The following is an 18,189-nucleotide window of genomic DNA, read 5'->3' as shown; positions in this document are numbered from 1 at the left end:
CGTGGATGGAGTGGAGTTGCTACCTTGGGAACGGTGTCCATGGCAACTGAATCAGGGAAGCCCTCCAAGAAAGAACCTCAGCTGATGGAGAGCAGGAGAGCGAGAACATGTGAGCGGCAGCGGAGGCACAAAGGCGCAGCCTCAATTTAGGGAAAGGGACGTTGTAGTCAGAGCACCTGCTTCTCACCCAGAAGGTCCCGGGTTCAAGCCGCCAGGCTGGTTGCTGGCATCAGTCTCTCTTAAGAGACAACAGCGTGTGCCGCCAGGGGTGAACTCAAATGGCTGCAGGACCCAAGAGACCTCTCCGGGATACAGGCCTGGGCTGTGTGTCTCTCGGCCTCATTGAGGGGGTCCAAAGGAAGCAGAGATAGATGTTTGGCACCTGCTTGGCTGCAGGAGTTGCTGGAAGGAGGAGTGCAAGGCACCTTCCAACCGCCTTAGGGACTCTGGATTTGTGGAGAGTTTGCTTCTGAGCCTTTTCTTCTCCCAAAGATATACTGCCAGGTAGCAGAGCTTCAGGATCAGAGTTTCCCTTCTCCTAGATGGGCTCCCTTCCCAGGTGGACGAGCCCCATTTGCCCCTCACTTCCCTCTATGGCACAGGTAGAAACCGCCTTCTTGACCATTGGACCCCCCTCTTGGTCTCATCCACTTCAGCCACCAGAGCCTCTCTTCACATGCAAGGCACATCCCTAACTCGCCGAGGGTTTGAGACCCATAGGCTCCCCTCACCTGGTTTAGTCGGCCAAAGCAATTTCTCGGGATTGTGGCTGCTGTCGCATGTCGAACAGCTTCTAGAAGGTGTAGGTGAGAGCGGGGTGCAGGGTGGGGACCAAAGGTGGGCAAACTGCCCCACAAGGAGCACAATGTCTCCCCTGACAGAGGTACAGTGGTACCTCTACTTACAAATTTAATGCATTCCGAACACACATTTGTAAGTCGAAAAAAATTGTAAGTCGAATCCCATAGGAATGCATTGGGAGAAAAAAATTGTAAGTCGAAGCAACCCTATCTAAAAAATCGTAAGTAGAAAAAATCTAAACCGCATCCAAGATGGCAGACGGAGCTCCATTTGTAAGTAGAAAAATTCGTAAGTAGAGTTATTTGTAAGTAGAGGTACCATTGTACTGCCCCTCCCCTAATACACCTGTTTCTCCATCTAGGGCTGGGGAAACGAACCCCATTCCAAAACCCTGGAGAGCCACTGCCAGTCAGTGTAGATAATATTGAGTTAGAAGGGCCAGCAGTCTGATCTGATAGAAAACAGCTCCCCAAGGCTTCCTGCTTGAAACCAGCTCACAACCATGAGGACTAGCACCTTAAATTTCAAGAAAGGGCTGTGGCTCAGTGCTTTGCGAGGAGAGAGGCCCAGGTTCAATTCTCAATGGTGTATCTAGGTCAGGCTGTGAGACCGTGTCTGAAAGAAACCCTGGAAAGCTGCTGCCAGTCAGTGTAGCCAGTATTGAGGAAGATAGACAAGTGGTCGGATTAGACAGAGAAGGAAGTTCCCTGTGTCTCAAAATTCACAGTTATTCTGGCATGGGTGGTGTTGGTGTTTCAGCTCCCCTAGGAAGAGTAAAAAAAAAATTAAAGTCATGAATATGCCTCCCTCTCTTCAAACTTGAGCGCGATATGCAGGGAACACAGGGAGCTGCAAGTTTGTTCAAAAACCACGATCAAACAGCATCACTATGAGCCGTCAAGTCAGATCGGAGATGCTAGAATCCCCACAAGTCTTTGCGCTTCTGCTCTTTTCTTGAATAGCTGAGAGGGGAGGTTTGGGAGTGGAAGGGGGGGCTCTCTGCTTCAAAAAAAGCAACACCTTGAAAGGTAGCGGCAGGTCATAAGGAAAACGAAGGCTGCCTGCCAACATCCCATCTCTTTAATCTCTGCCAAGGCAGAAGCATGATGTGAGATCAGAGGGGTGTTTTGGCAGGTGAGGAGCAGCTGACGGCAAGACCAGAACAGCAATATTCCTCTGGCAATCTGCCTGCTTCTTCAGCAAATGGGGTTCCCCCCCCTCTCATTGTCGGTGCTGCGCAGCTACTCTGGAGGGGTTGGACCAGTCTGCTAGGTGAGGGTGAGGCTGAGCGACACACGCGGATTTGAAAAGTTCAGAACTGCGCTGAATACTAAAGCTGCCGCAAGAAAAAAAAGACGCTCAGGGAGAAAGCACAGATCCTTTGGAGGGGAAGGAAATTCTTGTACTCTGTCAGAGCTAAGGAAAAGCTCACATGGTCTGCAGTAGGGCCAGACAATATCCGGTTTTCAACATCGAGACATATCACTGGCTAAACATCACATTATACTGAGATACCACAATGTCTGAAATAGGGATGCAGCTATATAGTGGCACTGGCTGGCTTCATGGTTTTCCCCACATTGTGATTTTTGCATAGTGCGCGCACACATCAAGATTCACAATATATTGCCAGGTCATAAACTATGAAACTGATATCATAATATGGACTTCGAACCGGTTTTGGGAGATATACTGTATCACCCAGCCCTACTCTGCAGTTTGAAGCAAGAAGGCAGATTCTACCAGATTTAGGATGGCGTTCCTCCTCATGCAAGACAGCCATATTATTATTAGTACAGTGGTGCCTCGCAAGACGAATTAAATTCGTTCTGCGAGTCAATTCGTTTTGAGAAAAATGTGTCTAGCGAATCCCATAGGAATGCGTTGAAATTTTTTATTTGCCCGTAGGAACGCATTAATTGAATTTCAATGCATTCCTATGGGAAACCGCGAGTCCCTAGATGAATTTTTCACAAAACGAATTCGTCTAGCGAGGCAACCTCCGCTTGAAAAATCTCTTCGTTAAGCGAAAAATTCGTCTTGCAGGGCATTCATCTAGTGAGGCACCACTGTAGTAGTATTAGGAGCACTCTGCCCATCTGACCGAGTTTCCTCAGCTACTCTGAGTGGCTTCCAACATATATAAAAACACAATCAAACACCAAGCATAATTTTTTTCCCCTATACAGGGCTGCCTTCAGATGTTTTCTGTAAGTCATATAGTTCTATCTCCTTGACATCTGATGGGAGGGCGTTCCACAGGGCGGGTGCCACTACCGAGAAGGCTCTCTGCCTGGTTCCCTGTAACCTCACTACCTGCAGTGAGGGAACCATCATAAGACCCTCAGAGCTGGATCTCCGTGTCTTCCTCCGTCTGGCATCCTTTGGGTGTTGCTTGACTACAACCTCCGTCAGCTCCAGTGCTCAACAATGACATATAGCCACCTGGAGGATGCCAGGTTGGATGCAGAAAGGTGCCTTCGGGAGAAGCTGCAATTGCCACTCCCAGGAATTCATCTTCCCCTGCCACCTTTCGAGACTTTCGAGACAGGGCTGCATTGCGAGCATGAAGGCTATGACCTTGGCTCTTTGGTTTGTTGTTGTGAATGCCAAACTATCCAAGGCCAAATCATACAGGTGAAACTTGGAAAATGAGAACATCTTCGAAAAGTGCATTTATTTCAGTAATGCAACTTATTGTTTTTCATTTTTCTTTTAATTTTTTACAAATGCTTTCTTTTGGAAATTCCACAGTAATAAAACAAATAGTTACAATACAAAAATAAACAAAAATAAACATCGCCATTACATTTCATTAATTACATTCCATTTATAACTGACCCGCCTAACGACAAATAATTAACAGTTACAACAAATAAAGGCTTGACATATCTTGCTTTGCATGTCATGCATATATCTCATATATTGGTTTCGCCTTTTAAGTTGCGTTGCTGAAATAAATGCACTTTTCGACGATATTCTAATTTTCCGAGTTTCATCTGTAGTTCTAAAAATTCACTTTTATTAAATGATCTGCATGTCTGCTCCCCCTGGATTAAAACTGAAGGCATGTTTCAACTGTACCCTGATTTCCTTCACCCTTTCCCCTCATGAAAAGAAATGTGTGTAAGACAAAGAACCACCTGCTCTCTATCCAAGAAAGAGCGGAGACTCATACAGAGAGGCACTTTGGGTAGGTTGGACTCGCCAGAATTTGTATTTATTGACAGAGAGTTTGGGGGTTACTGGTCTTAGTTGTTAAGGTTAGAGAGCACCCTTTCCAACCTTGCGCCCTCCGACCACGCAGGGCAAAGACTCTGCAGCAGGAGGAGTTGTTATCTCACAATTTTTCATTTTGGCCTATTCCTGACAGCTTTTTGGTCATGGGACGAGAACCCTGAGAATTTGTTGAGAGCTTGCAATTGAACACACTGGTGGCAGGTTTCAACTTCTCGTCCTGAAGAACTTAACAGCCCAACTCCCAAGTGGAGGTGCAGCCACCCCAAATGAGATCTAGACAGAAACGCTGATATTTCCTCTTCCCCGTGGCTTATAATTTATAGGAGGCACCCTGTTTTTCCCACCAGCTGGTTTTCTGGGGCTGCGAGACCGTCCATCGCTGCAGTCTTAAGGATGCCAAACCACAAAGGACCCAGGAAACGCTGGGTGGTGCAACTGTTTTCGGAATCTGTCAGCAGAGGGTGGGTACGAGAAGAGAGTAGACACATCGAGGTGGTCCTGTAACTAAGGAATTCGTTTGAAGGTGATCCTGTAATGAAGGGACCAGTTTGGAAGCAGACTATCTTGAGGGGTCAAAAGCAACTGGAACAAAAGTCCGAGCTGTGTGGAACGAGAGATACTCCTGGACAGGCAAGAGAGGAACCACGGTAAACTGATGAAGATAAGGTGCCCAGTTCTGTACTCAGATTTCCTCAGAAACTGGATTCCCAGTGATCGCCCAGGGTGAGAGGCTTAGAGAGAGAGGGATATTCCCAGGGGAGAGTTGGGAAGGCTCACCTTTCTCTGTATAAGCTATAGCAGCGAGAGAGGGCTTTGTAGTCTCCTGTCTCCTTTCTTTTCTTCTAATTTCTCTCTTGTTATTAGACTTTGTAGATTAGTCCGTTCTTTTTATTGTATCATGGAAAATTTCAATAAAACTGGATTCCCAGCATCCTCCTGTCGTGTCCGCAGTTTCCCCCCAGAAGCTTCTCCCCCCCCCCCAACCCTAAGAAATGACTTTTGATGGAGCCCGTCTTGGCTCTGGGGTGCCCTTCTCAGCCCTGGTGGGCAAAGAGGTGGAAACACGCCACTTATTCCCCGGAACAGATGGAAGGCACAAGAACCCTGGGTGGTGAGGGGTCGGCGGGGAGGCAGCCTCACTTCTCTGCTGCTGGCTGCTTCTGCCGCCGCTTTCGTTTCCGTAGCTTCCGATGGAGGACAACCTGCTTCTTGTCTTCCAGGACCTGCTGGACTCTGCTCCGAAACTCGACATTCTTCTTCCTGATCTTTGCCAGCTCAGCTTTCCGCTGCGCCTCCAGGTCGGGGTCCTGGTGAGCGAGGAGGAGAGAAGGCAAGGAGACTGAGAAGCAGACCCTCTTGGCCAGAGGTGCACAGACCAATCTCCCACTGCCCACAGGCATTGTTTTGACACCTGACCAGGGCTGTTCTGGCTGGGCACACCTGCTGGAGGCTGTGCTGTACCTGCCGCTTACTGAGGGAGGGCATGGAGCAGTGTTTGCTCAAGGACTAGGGGCTGGGTGATGTCAGCTTTTCAACACTGCGATGTATCGCCAGCCAAACATCGCAATCTGGTGATACATGGCTGCTTGCTGCTGTTGAGAGCAGGGAGTGGTGAGCAGGGGCAGGGGGTGTGGGTTGTGAGATGTATTGCCAAGAGACCCTAGGTGCCTTGAAGGGAGCGGAGACTATAGAGTTGCTGCAGATGTGGCGCTCTTAAAGATAACTTAAGGCAAACAGATGTGGTGAGAGGGGGAATTGCTCCAGAGAAGGGAGGGGCACACAGGGCCATTCCCTGCCCCGAAATGATCGCACCTTTCCTTCTAGGATCATCTGTTTCCGTTTGTTTATTTCCTTCTTCTCGTCAAAATCGGTCGCCTCCAATCTCTAGGAAGAAAAGAAACATAAAGGTTGTTTTAAAGCAGTGTGTTCCCAGAGTGGGCAGTGGGGGGGGGATTACCTACAAGGACACTGGTGGTGTAAAGGACTACTGGGATTTGAAAAGCTGGTATGGCTGGAGCAAGTGATTCCATCAGTTTTGCTGAATTAATTAAACTAAAAAGGTTTTAATTAGATTTTGAACAAACATGAAATTAATCAATAAAAAAAATTCAGATATGAAAGCATGCACACAAAAGTTCATACCAATGACAAACTTAGTTGGTCTCTAAGGTGCTACTGGAAGGAATTTTTTTTAAATTTTCTGTTTCGACTACGTCTGACCAACACGGCTACCTACCTGTAACTAGTACTATGAAATTAATTTTGAGTGTTTTGAATTTCATTGTGTTGATGTCTTGCTTAGTGGGTCATGCAAACCGCTATGCTGAATAATGCTTTTTTTAAAGGGCAGGGGGCGCTGGGGGGTGAGTTGATGGAACCACTGTTTTCAAAGCATATATGTATCCTCAGGCTTCCGTTCTGCTTTACCTGGGGAGGCAGGGAAATGGGAGGAGGCTAAAACATTGATCTTGGAGTGGGGAGATCAGAGTTCAAATTTGTGCACCCCCACAAAGTTCACTGGTATTCCCAAACTGCAGGTAAGCCACCTCCGGACTACAACCTGGCCCACCCCAAAGCCCTCACTCACAATCTCGCATTCCCGTCGCACAACGTTCACTTGGGTAAGGATGTTCAGTACGGTGTGTTCCTCCACAGAGAACTCTTGAAGCTTCATCTCTGCAAGGCAGAAAAGCACGGGGGTGTTCCTAAATGCTCCCAGCACATTTCTGAGCACTATTCAAAGTGTTGGTGCTGACCTTTAAAGCCCTAAATGGTCCCATATACCTGAAGAAGCGTCTCCACCCCCCCCATCATCCAGCCAGGGTCCAGCGCCGAGGGCCTTCTGGCAGTTCCCTCCCTGCGAGAAGTGAGGTTACAGGGAACCAGGCAGAGGGCCTTCTTGGTGGTGGTGCCCGCCCTGTGGAACGCCCTCCCATCAGATGTCAAGGCGATAAAGAACTACCTGACGTTTAGAAGACGTCTGAAGGCAGCCCTGTTCAGGGAAGTTTTTAATGCCTGATGTTATATTATGTTTTTGTATGTGCTCAAATCCACCCAGAGTGGCTGGGGCAACCCAGCCAGGTGGGTGCGGTATAAATAATAAAATTATTATTTTTAGGTGCCAATGGGGGGTGCCACACAGCGCTTCCGGAATTGAACTGGTGGCGCAAGGGTGATGAGGTTGCATCTTGGGCAAGGATTTGAGACAATTCTTAGCACCTCCATCGAACCTCCTCAGGCTTTTTAGCTTTCTATCTGGTTGCTGTTATTGGCCGGTTTTATTGTAACTGAACACGTATATGTTGCTTAAGGTCAGAGCAGGTTTCTAAGGAGCTTGCAAGTTTAAAACAAAAATTAAGTAAAGTGGTACCTCGGTTTACAAACTTAATCCATTCCGGAAGTCCGTTCTTAAACCGAGGTGCGCTTTCCCTAATGAGGCCTCCCACCGCTGGTGCCCTTCCACCGTTTGGATTCTGCTTTTAGACTGAGGTAAAGCAACGGGACGCGGGTGGCACTGTGGGTTAAACCAGAGCCTAGGGCTTGCCGATCAGAAGGTTGGTGGTTCGAATCCCCACGATGGGGTGAGCTCCTGTTGCTCGGTTCGAAAGCACGTCAAAGTGCAAGTAGATAAATAGGTACCGCTATAATAATATAATAATTTATTATTTATACCCCGCCCACCAGGCTGGGTTTCCCCAGCCACTCTGGGCGGCTTCCCGCTACAGTGGGAAGGTAAACGGCGTTTCCGTACATTGCTCTGGTTCACCAGAAGCGGCTTAGTCATGCTGGCCACATGACCTGGAAGCTGTACGCCAATAATGCGAGATGAGCGCCGCAACCCCAGAGTTGGTCACGACTGGACCTAATGGTCAGGGGTCCCTTTACCTTTACCTAAAGTTCGCAAACTGGGACACTACTTCCGGTTTTGTGGAGTTTGTAAACTAAATCGCTCTTAAACAGGACTGTTCTTAAACCGAGGTACCACTGTACATGCAAACAGAGGGTCAGCGGTGGCAACCAGGAACGGTGTGAAGAACCAGGTGAGAGGAAGCAACTGCAAAACGAGTGGTTTGCCAGTGGGATGGGAGGCTTACAAATGTCAGTAAAGCTGACTAGGGCTTGACTGCAGCCTTCCCCAACCTGGTGCCCTGCGGACTTCTCGGATTACAACTCTGTGCTGGGTGGGTGCTGATGGGAGCTGTTCCCGCCTGGAGGGTACCAGGTTGGAGGGAGGTTGTGTTGCCGCGTCAGCCCCTTCCCAGCCTCTCTTTCTTAGGTGGCCGGAGGAGCCGCCAAACCGATAACTTGGCAGTTCCTGTGCGATGGGCTGTCACTCCCAATCTCTCATTCCCGACTCACTGATCTGCTCCTCGATGGCGTGGACCAGGTGGATGTCATATTGCGTCACCAGCGTGATGGCGATGCCATTTCGACCTGGGGAAGGGTGGAGAGAAGAAGGGGGTTGCATGCACACAGGACAATTCTCTTCCCCACCAGGGACCCCCAATGCGAAAGAAAGGGCTGCGTGGTCCATCCATGTGGGAGCCAGTTCCTACTCTGATAATGGTGGCTAATCGGCAGCTTGTAGCAGCCGTCCTTACCTGCCCGGGCAGTTCGGCCTACCCGGTGGATGTAGATTTTGGGGAGCCCCGGTGTGTTGTGGTTGATGACCACTTGGACTGTGGGGATGTCGAGGCCCCTAAATTGAGAGAGATGAAGAAGAGAAGGGCAGGGTTAGAAGTTGGGAAGAACCGCCCACCCAACACTGTCCCCACCAAAAATTAAAAAGGGAAAAATATACATTTAAAAGCATCAGAGAGGGATAACAAACTCAGATATCCTCAAGAAGGAACTTAATCTTTCTTTGTACGTGACAACAGCAGCAAGAATCTATGCACAAAGGCGGAAAGACCAAGAAATACCAACCAAAGAGGAATGGCAAAATAAACTGATAGAATATGTGGAGTTGGCGTGAATGACAACAAAAATTAGGGATCAAGAGGAATGATTGTTAAGGGAGGAGCGGAACCCTGTGCAGAGTATTTGAAGAAGTTAAGCAGTCAGATAAACCTACAAGTAGGACTTGAGCTGTGAGCAGCAGCGAAAAATAATTAGGATATTAAATATAGATGGAAGCGGGTGGTTAAGAATCTTAGGCAGTACCCACCTGGCGGCCACATCTGTAGCGATGAGAATCCTAAAGACGCTGGATTTGAACTTGGCCAGGGCTGCAAACCGCTGCTTCTGTTAGAAAGAGTGGAGAGAGACAAGGGGGGAAAGGCAGTCAGAGCAGGGAATTGTAGCAAGTGGCTGGGCTAAGTGTCCAGGTGAATGGGGAGGCAGAGACCCCTGCCTGTTGGCGGACCCTTTTTTAAACTGGAGGTGCAAGCGGTGAAGCCTGCATGCAAAGCAGGTGCCCTCCCCACTAAGGTACGGTCCTTCCCCATCCACTGGGGGAAAGCAGAGGATGGAATGACCAACCCCAGCAAAAATTCCCCCTGTGGGGGAGGGAGCTCCTGGCAAAACAAGGAGGGACCACGGAGTCTCTCAAACCAAAGAATCCACACAGCAACGGTGTCTTGCTTTAAGAAACATCAGCATGTGGCTCCGCTTGCTCCCGCCTCCTTTTCCCCTTGTGTGTTGTCCCTCCAGCTGTTAGTGCAAGGTCTCCGCCAGCCTCTGGCTCACCTGCTTCATCATGGAGTGCAGAGCCACCGAAGGGAAGTTGAACCTCCTGAGCATCATATTCAGGATTTGGCAGTTCCTGCAAAAAAACAAGAGATTTAAGCCCTTCCTCTTGCCTGCCCCCAGCCCGTTGTCTGGAGGGGGAGAGGATCAATCTTGGCACTTCAGGGGAACTCTGCAGCTGATTGGAAACCCTTTGCCACATCCAGGGGGCCAAGGGTGTTCTGTTATGGTTGTTGCTTCCGTTCTCTGTGGCCACAAATTACTAATGTAGGACCTGGGCCACAATTTACTAACGTAGAACGTGTCCAGAAGAGGGCAAGCAAAATGGTCAAAGGCCTGGAAACAATGCCTTATGAGGAACGGCTTAGGGAGCTGGGTATGTTTAGCCTGGAGAAGAGAAGGTTAAGGGGTGATATGATAGCCATGTTCAAATATATGAAAGGATGTCATATGGAGGAGGGTGAAAGGTTGTTTTCTGCTGCTCCAGAGAAGCGGACACGGAGCAATGGATTCAAACTTCAAGAAAGAAGATTCCACCTAAACATTAGGAAGAACTTCCTGAGAGTAAGAGCTGTTTGGCAGTGGAATTTGCTACCAAGGAGTGTGGTGGAATCTCCTTCTTTGGAGGTCTTTAAGCAGAGGCTTGACAGCCATCTGTCAAGAATGCTTTGATGGTGTTTCCTGCTTGGCAGGGGGTTGGACTGGATGGCCCTTGTGGTCTCTTCCAACTCTATGATTCTATGTTTCCCAAACATGGATCTCCAGCTGTTTTTGGACTACACCACCCATCATCTCTAGCTAGCTGTACTTTACCTGGCAGGGCTGTTCAGAGGACTGGTTTCCCAACCTTGCAAATATCCCCCTGAGTTGCCTAGAGGGGAATGCAATATATTGGAAAGAGCCAATGTCTTACCCTGGCACCTTTTCCTCCCCTGCCCAAGCATATTCTTGTACCTGCAAAGCTGTTTCTCTTCTATAGGTCAAAAGCTTCCACAAGCCAGCTGGCAGGGAAGAGTGCTTCTGAGCACAAGCAAAGTGCCCTTCAGCCACCCCAAAGGCATCCTCCTGCAAGGGGAACATCCAAAGAGGCCAAAGGAGGTCCCCCCATCTAGTCCAGCATCTTGTGGCCAACCAGAAGCCCCTAGGGGAAGCCCACAAGCAGGGCACCGGGGGCCCTCTCCTGCTCTTCCCCAGCAATGGGAATTCCAAGATAGATCTCCAGCTATCATAGAAGTCCTGAGGGCGTAAGAATTTCCCTACCATCTAGTCCAGCTTCCTGTCCTCACTGTGGTTAACCACATGTCCCAAGCAGGAAGCCCACAAGCAAGATCAGAGCAAAGCAACTCTCTCCACTTGTGATTCAATCAATCAATCAATCAATCAATCAATATACTTTATTCGACCGATAGTCAGAAACAAAAAAACATTTCTCAATACAAAGATAAACATATAAAACTGAAGGCATCAGAGGGATACATAAAAATATAAAGAAACTGAAGGCATCAGAGGGATACATAAATGGGGTATGACCGCGCTACTAAACCTCCTACAGATAACCCACATCAAGACATTCGATTATACGTTTCCGAAACTTGAGCGCCAGGAAGAGGAATTTAGCCACTGAGGTTATTTTCCCAGTGGGCTTGTTTAGCAAATATGCTGCCTGCCGTTCTCTTGGTCGGGAACTAAACTGAGATAAATACGGGTCTATAAGATATTGCCTTAAATCATTATAAAAGGGACAACTCAGTAGAATGTGTTCTGTATCACTTGTGATTCCTCAACAAGTGGTGTTACCCAGAGGTGTTTACACCCTCCAGACAGCGGAGGGTTGAGCATCGCCATCATTAGCCAGGAGCCAATGGCAGCCTCAGTTAATCTTCTGGGGACAGGAGTGAGGAGTCTAGGCTGAACCTGGCACCTGCGCCTCCCTGGAGCAGAAGTTCAGCATTGCCTCCAAGCCAGCCGTGAACCTGGGGAACTCTCCCCTCTTGGGAATTAAAAACGGAATGTGAGCTTTTGAGTAGCAGAGAAATGCAGGGAGGCCAACCCCAGACTCACTTGCAGGTGTTGGTGAAGATGATGATGGACCAGTCTTCATGCTCGTCCTGGAATGTCTGGACCAGGTGGACCAGGTAGGCGTCCTTCACCTTCTCAGGCACCAGCAGATAACGTTGGTCCAGCTGCTCCACTGTCCGGACTCTGGGAGGGTGGGGAAGAGGAGGCCCAGTTAGGGGTGACAGAGAGTTTAAGAACTTCCTTGCACCAGACCAGGCTCTGTGCCTCCCCAGCACAAGGCTCTCTCCTCTCTTAATGGCCCTGAGTCTCCAGTAGTGGTTTTCCTGACTTTCCAAAAGGAGGAGACTGAACCTGGGACCTCCCAGAATACGGTACAAAGTGTGAGATAGAGTCTCTTCCCCTCTATTTGCAACAGGCCAAGAAGATGGCAGGTTGAGACTGAGACCGGCCACATGAGGGTTGTTGTGAGGCCTCCGAATCATCACCATCATCCATATAATAAAACAATATGCTGTATAACACCACCGCCACCAATGCAACGTATTTTTAGGACATTTGGCTGCCTCTCATCTATCCATTCAGGTATCTCTTAAGCCAGCGTTTCCCAAACTTGGGTCTCCAGGTGTTTTTGGACTACAGTTCCCATCATCCCTGACCCTTGGGTCCTGCTAGCTAGGGATGATGGGAGTTGTAGTCCAAAAACAGCTGGAGACCCAAGTTTGAGAAAACTTGATGTACACTGTCTACCACTCAGAGCCTGGAGGTCAAACTCACTCGGATTTGGATTCCCAGAAGAATGGCTTGTTCATGGCGATCTGCTTGAGCTCGTTCAGGGTGTCTGTCAGAGTGGCACTGAAGAGCATCGTCTGCCTGCTGGCTGGGAGTGCTGCCAAGATGACTTCCAGGTCTTTGGTGAAGTCGGTGCAGCCCTGCTCCAGCAGTCGGTCAGCTTCATCCAGAACCTGAGCCAAAAGGGAAGGAGCAGGGACAGGTGTCACCAGTGAACTGCCAGAAATGAACTGACTGGGAGTGGCCGCCGGGACCACATAACACCGGTCCTGAGAGATCTACACTGGCTCCCAGTACGTTTCTGAGCACAATTCAAAGTGTTGGTACTGACCTTTAAAGCCCTAAACGGCCTCAGTCCTGTATACCTGAAGGAGCGTCCCCACCCCCACCATTCAGCCCGGACACTGAGATCCAGGGCCGAGGGCCTTCTGGCGGTTCCCTCACTGCGAGAAGTGAGGTTACAGGGAACCAGACAGAGGGCCTTCTCGGTAGTGGCACCCGTCCTGTGGAACGCCCTCCCAGCAGATGTCAAGGCAATAAGTAACTATTTTTTTTTTTTAGAAGACAACTGAAGGCAGCCCTGTTTAGGGAAGTTTTTAATGTTTAATGCTGTACTGTTTTAATATTCGGTTTGAAGCCGCCCAGAGTGGCTGGGGAAACCCAGACAGATGGGCAGGGTATAAATAATAAATTATTATATTATTATTATAATGGAAGAACCATTGTTTTCAAGACAACCTTTGTCACAAGCCTGGCCAACCTGGAACGACACTTGATAATCGGGTAAGGCTGATATTCTTTACTTGGACCTTGCTATTCTAACCCATGTGCAACTGTACGTGCCTGTTCTATAGTTTTTCACCTTTACATTTTCCTCTTTGTTCTAAACGCTCTCTCTGCTTTACATACAGCAGGCATGTCCAGCAGGTAGATCGTGATCTACCGGTAGATCACTGGCCGTCTGCAGTAGATCACTGGTAGATCATTGGCTCCCCCCAAAGAAGCTGAACAACTGTGGCTCCCCTAAAAAAAGCTCAAAATTTTACCTCCTCCCTGAAAAAACTCAACAACTTTGACCTGAACCACAAAAAGGGGGGTAGATCTGTCCATAAGCTTTAATTAGCCTGTGTTTAAGTAAACAAAGTTACCGGTCCAGTCGTGCTTCCGGACGTAAATCTTCCTTTTCAGCAGAGCATTTTTGCACAACGGCAAAGGGTAAGGATTAGTCAGCAAGAGTTGTAAATGCAGGAACTCTGGAGCACGTTGCAAACTCAAAAGGCTTTATTTACAAAAAACGTAGCCAGGAGATAAGGCAGACATCCTTCATCTCTGGCCAAGTAAAAACTTAAACACAACTGTGTCTCAGTGCACAAGCTTGAGGCATGACTCAACACACAGCAACCAAGACTAAGAGAAAACGCTACTGAGAGAGAGAGCACATGCAAAGAACTGACTATTTATACAGGCTGTCTTACATTCCCGGATGTTTAATTATGCTCAGCTGCTCAGTGTTTAGAGCGATTAGTATAACTTAACCCTTTAATACCAACAAGATCACTGCCATCCATAGTTCTAGTTACAGGTAGGTAGCTGTGTTGGTCTGAGTCGAAGCAAAATAAAAAAATTCCTTCAGTAGCATCTTAAAGACCAACTAAGTTTATATTTTGGTATGAGCTTTCGTGTGCATGCACACTTCTTCAGATCACTGCCAGTTTTTAACTCTATGAGTAGATCGCAATCTCTTGGGAGTTGGCCACCCCTGACATACAGCATAAAACCATGTGGCTTTATGACCATGTGGTCAGACCTCCAGGCAGGCCATTCTACTCCTTCCCAGGGCAAGGGACTCCCAGCAGCCAATGTTCATGGCTACTACTACTACTACTACTAATTTATACCCCACCCATCTGGCTGGGTTTCCCCAGCCACTCTGGGTGGCTTCCAGTACATACATAGACAACATCAAACAATAAAAACTTTCCAATACAGGGCTACCTTCAGCTGTCTTCTAAAAATCTGATAATTGTTTATTTCTTTGACTACTGACTACTGAGAAGGCCCTCTGCCTGGTTTCCTGTGACTTCACTTCTTGCAGCAAGGGAACCGCCAGAGGGCCCTTGGAGCGGGACCTCAGTCCCTGGGCTGAATGATGGGGTTGGAGACGCTCCTTCAGGTATACTGGGCCAAGGCCGTGTATTGAATGAAGCGTTCAGGCCAGCAGCATAAGCTCTCGGTGCATCAGTATATCAATCAAACTTTTACTGTGCTAGCTGAATGCCATGACATTATCCATATACAAGATAAAATGAAGGGGAGTTGCAAGCAAATTGTGTAAGTTACATCTGTGTCCCCCTTTACAATTACCGGCTAATTTATCTAATTTATTTGCCCCTAATCTTCCTGGCTGCCAGAGCATAGAGAGCAACTTTGTAAGTTGTAAAGTCACCCTCTCCGCCATGGTTAAGCTGCTTTCCTGCACAAAGGTTTTATAAATCGATTCCTTGGTTCTGCATAAAGTGGGCATTGTAGTAAATAATGGCACATGGGCGCCTGCAAAACCATCAGTATATGTGAATGTCTGGCTCGCTTAAGACTCTATAGAACTGTTAGTCTCAATAATAATAATGAAACTTGGCAGGCGGATAATACTTTTATTTTTATGAATCTTTATTATTTGCAAAGGGAATCTTTGTTAATAGTTTGCTATCCCTTTGGAGCTATGCTGCGTTTTTGTCCTTTTGCCCTTCCAGGCTGTGAAGGCTTACGGTTCATATTTTTTATTCACATAAATCATAGAATTGCAGCATTGGAAGGGACCCTGAGGGCCAGCTAGTCCCACCCCTGGCAACGCAGGAATCACAACTAAATTATACATGACATGTCCTTTTGTTTCTTTTCTTTTTTTGCTGCATTTGCACTTTTTCTTGCTGAGAAACAGAAACACAAATGCAAAAAAACAAAAGCTGTCTAAGCTGCTGTGGGGAGAGAGGCATCGCACAGCCCTTCAGAGGCTTGGAAGTGGCCAGGTGCAGGCCTGACTGCCGAACTAGGGGCCTTCCTTGGAAATTAGGGTGCACTCTGCCTACTTACCAAGAACTTGATCTTTTGAAGGCTGAAGGTGTTGGAACTTCGCAGGTGGTCGGCCAGCCGGCCCGGGGTGGCAATGACGATGTGGGGCTTGCGGGATAGCTCTAGGGCTTGAGCCACCATATCTGCGAAGTGGAAAAGCAGGGGATACGTTAGCCCTTCTCAAAGGGTGCAGAGTGACACCCCCCACACCCTGCTGTGTGCAGATTTGCCAATAAATTATCCTCAGCTGCTCGGTGGCCCATCAAGCAATTTTGTTTGGGAGAAGGGTGGAGGAAGAACCCCAGAAGCGTAGCAACTCCAGGTGGTACCCGGTGCGTAAAATTTTTTGGTCACCCCCCCACGCCGCTTTGTTGCGATGCTGGAAAAGCTGCGCCCTTTTGGGAGCCACGGCTCCCGTCCGTCCCCCTCCCTCCCTGGCTCGCTGTAAAGCAGCAAAGCAGGAGCCGCTTATAGCGAGCCAGGGTGGGAGGGAGGCAGGGAGGGGGCGCCCTGGTCGCCGTAAGCAGCTCTTGCTTTGCCCCTTTTGGTCAGCTGGGGAGGAAGGGAGGGAGGCTGGGAGGATCCTCTACATGCGGCTACAGCGGCGCGACGGCTGCTCACGCTGCCGTGGTGGGACGCTACCTTGTCACCCCTGGAGACGTGCCACCGGAAGCACACCGCCCCCAAGGCCACCCCCGTTGCAACGCCACTGAAGAACCCCTTCCTTTTTCTGAACAGGACTTACGTACCCATCCCACCAACGATGATGCAGTCCTTTAGGCCCAGCGGCTTCCCCAAGACCCGGAACTGCTCGGCGATCTGGTGGGCCAGTTCCCTGCCGGAGAAGGAATGGCAGGAGATTAGCAAAGCAACACCGCTGTTTCGCACTGTGCCACTCCTCGGGCAGAAAGAGTGGGGTATGATGATGATGATGACAATGATGTCTTTCTTGTTTTTTATATTGTTGTGAACTGCTCTGAGACAAAAAGCGCCATATGAACTTAAAGGTAAAGGTAATGTCAGTATTTTTATCCCTCCCATTGCAAGGATCACCAGATCATGTTTGTTTTACTTTCTGTCTGTGAGAAAGGAGGGGGTGAAAACTACCCTTCCAGACTTCCGTCTCCAGTGTTGTGTCCTGTTTCTTTCTTTGATCTGTCTAGAAACAGGATACCAGATGAGAGCTGTCTCTCTCATACATGCTTGTTATGTTCTTTTATTTGTTTAATCAGTAGAAATAAATCAGGTCTGCAACGCTTTACTTCCGTTACTCTGCTGCATTTGAGGTGCTCACATGAGCAAATGTGAGTCCACTGCACCAGGACCTATTCCTCGGGAATGCTGTGTTGCTGTTTCTGCGTTCCTGTGATCGGAAGTTCGGAGAAGGTGCTCCTGACACCCAGCCCATGCAGGTGCTGAAGAGGTGGGCTGAACATGGGTGTTATAAAAGGTAAAGGACCCCTGACAGCTAAGTCCAGTCATGAATGACTCTGGGGTTGTGTCGCTCATCTCACTTTACTGGCCGAGGGAGCCGACGTTTGTCCGCAGACACTTTTTCCGGGTCATTTTGTCAGCATGACTAAGCCGCTTCTGGCAAAACCAGAGCAGCGCACAGAAACGCCATTTACCTTTCCGCCGGAGTGGTACCTATTTATCTACTTGCACTTTGACGTGCTTTTGAACTGCTAGGTTGGCAGGAGCAGGGACTGAGCAACGGGAGCTCACCCCACCGCGGGGATTCGAACCGTCGACCTTCCGATCGGCAAGCCCAAGGCTCAGTGGTTTAGACCACAGGGCCACCCGGCTCCCTATACGAACTTAATAAATAATAATAATAATTTAATTAACAACAAGGGGCCGCCCTCGATGAGGACCAAGGACTTTTCTCCAGCAAGACCCGAAAAAGCAGCAGGCTGGCCCTTACCTCGTGGGTGTCAGCACCAGGCAGAAGATGCCGTACGGATCTTCAGAGAGCTTCTGCAGGATGGGCAGCACAAAGGCGGCCGTCTTGCCACTGCCAGTCTGGGCACAGCCCATGCAGTCACGGCCTGTGGGAGGAAAGCAGATGAGAAGGGCAGCAAGCGGAGAGGCGCTCTGCATGCGCTCAGAGGCACTCTTTCCCCAGCCAGGGAGCCAGCTGTTCCTAGCAATGGGGAGGGCTCAATAGGCCTTGTCACCAATGGGCGTGGCCTGCGTGTAGGGGCAGGTTGTCTGTGGAGGGGCGTGACCAGAAGAACAGAAGGACGGCCTCGCTGAAGAGGCGTGGCTTCCAGAAGCGCGGCCACAGTGGGCGTGGCTTAAATAGCACTGGGGGGCCGAGGCCGAGGTGTGTCCGTTTCTGGAGGCGTGAGCGGAGCTGGGCTTACCTTGGAGGGCGGGCGGGATGCACGCCTCCTGCACCGGCGCGGGCCTCGCCAGGCCTAGCTGCTCTGCCTGCGACACCAGCCAGGGCGACAAGCCCAGCGCGCGGAAGCCGGACATGACCGGAGCCGTCTCCCCACGCCGCTGAGGAGGAAAAAGCGAAAGGAAGGGGAAGCAATCCCACAAGGCACCGCGACAGGCGCCGTCACATTTGCTGTGCGT

The 18,189-nt window shown here is 49.2% G+C and overlaps 1 protein-coding gene across 1 annotated transcript; it reads right to left on the bottom strand.

The window, feature by feature from the left end:
* Window positions 1-3,995: 3,995 nt before the first annotated feature.
* On the bottom strand, window positions 3,996-18,139 carry DDX49 (DEAD-box helicase 49). The gene is made up of 13 exons (XM_035118995.3): window positions 17,973-18,139; window positions 17,531-17,654; window positions 16,356-16,441; window positions 15,628-15,749; window positions 12,523-12,710; window positions 11,791-11,931; window positions 9,730-9,805; window positions 9,209-9,285; window positions 8,643-8,740; window positions 8,401-8,475; window positions 6,629-6,717; window positions 5,854-5,925; window positions 3,996-5,348 (listed from the first exon to the last, which is right to left on the bottom strand). The coding sequence occupies exons 1-13, from the start codon at window positions 18,085-18,087 to the stop codon at window positions 5,178-5,180; spliced, it is 1,434 nt and encodes a 477-aa protein (XP_034974886.3). The 5' UTR covers window positions 18,088-18,139; the 3' UTR covers window positions 3,996-5,177.
* Window positions 18,140-18,189: the final 50 nt, after the last annotated feature.

This window comes from Zootoca vivipara, chromosome 6 (genome assembly GCF_965207765.1).
Source record: "Zootoca vivipara chromosome 6, rZooViv2.hap1.1, whole genome shotgun sequence".
Lineage (NCBI taxonomy): Eukaryota > Metazoa > Chordata > Lepidosauria > Squamata > Lacertidae > Zootoca > Zootoca vivipara.
This window is presented reverse-complemented; position numbering and strand designations above follow the sequence as displayed.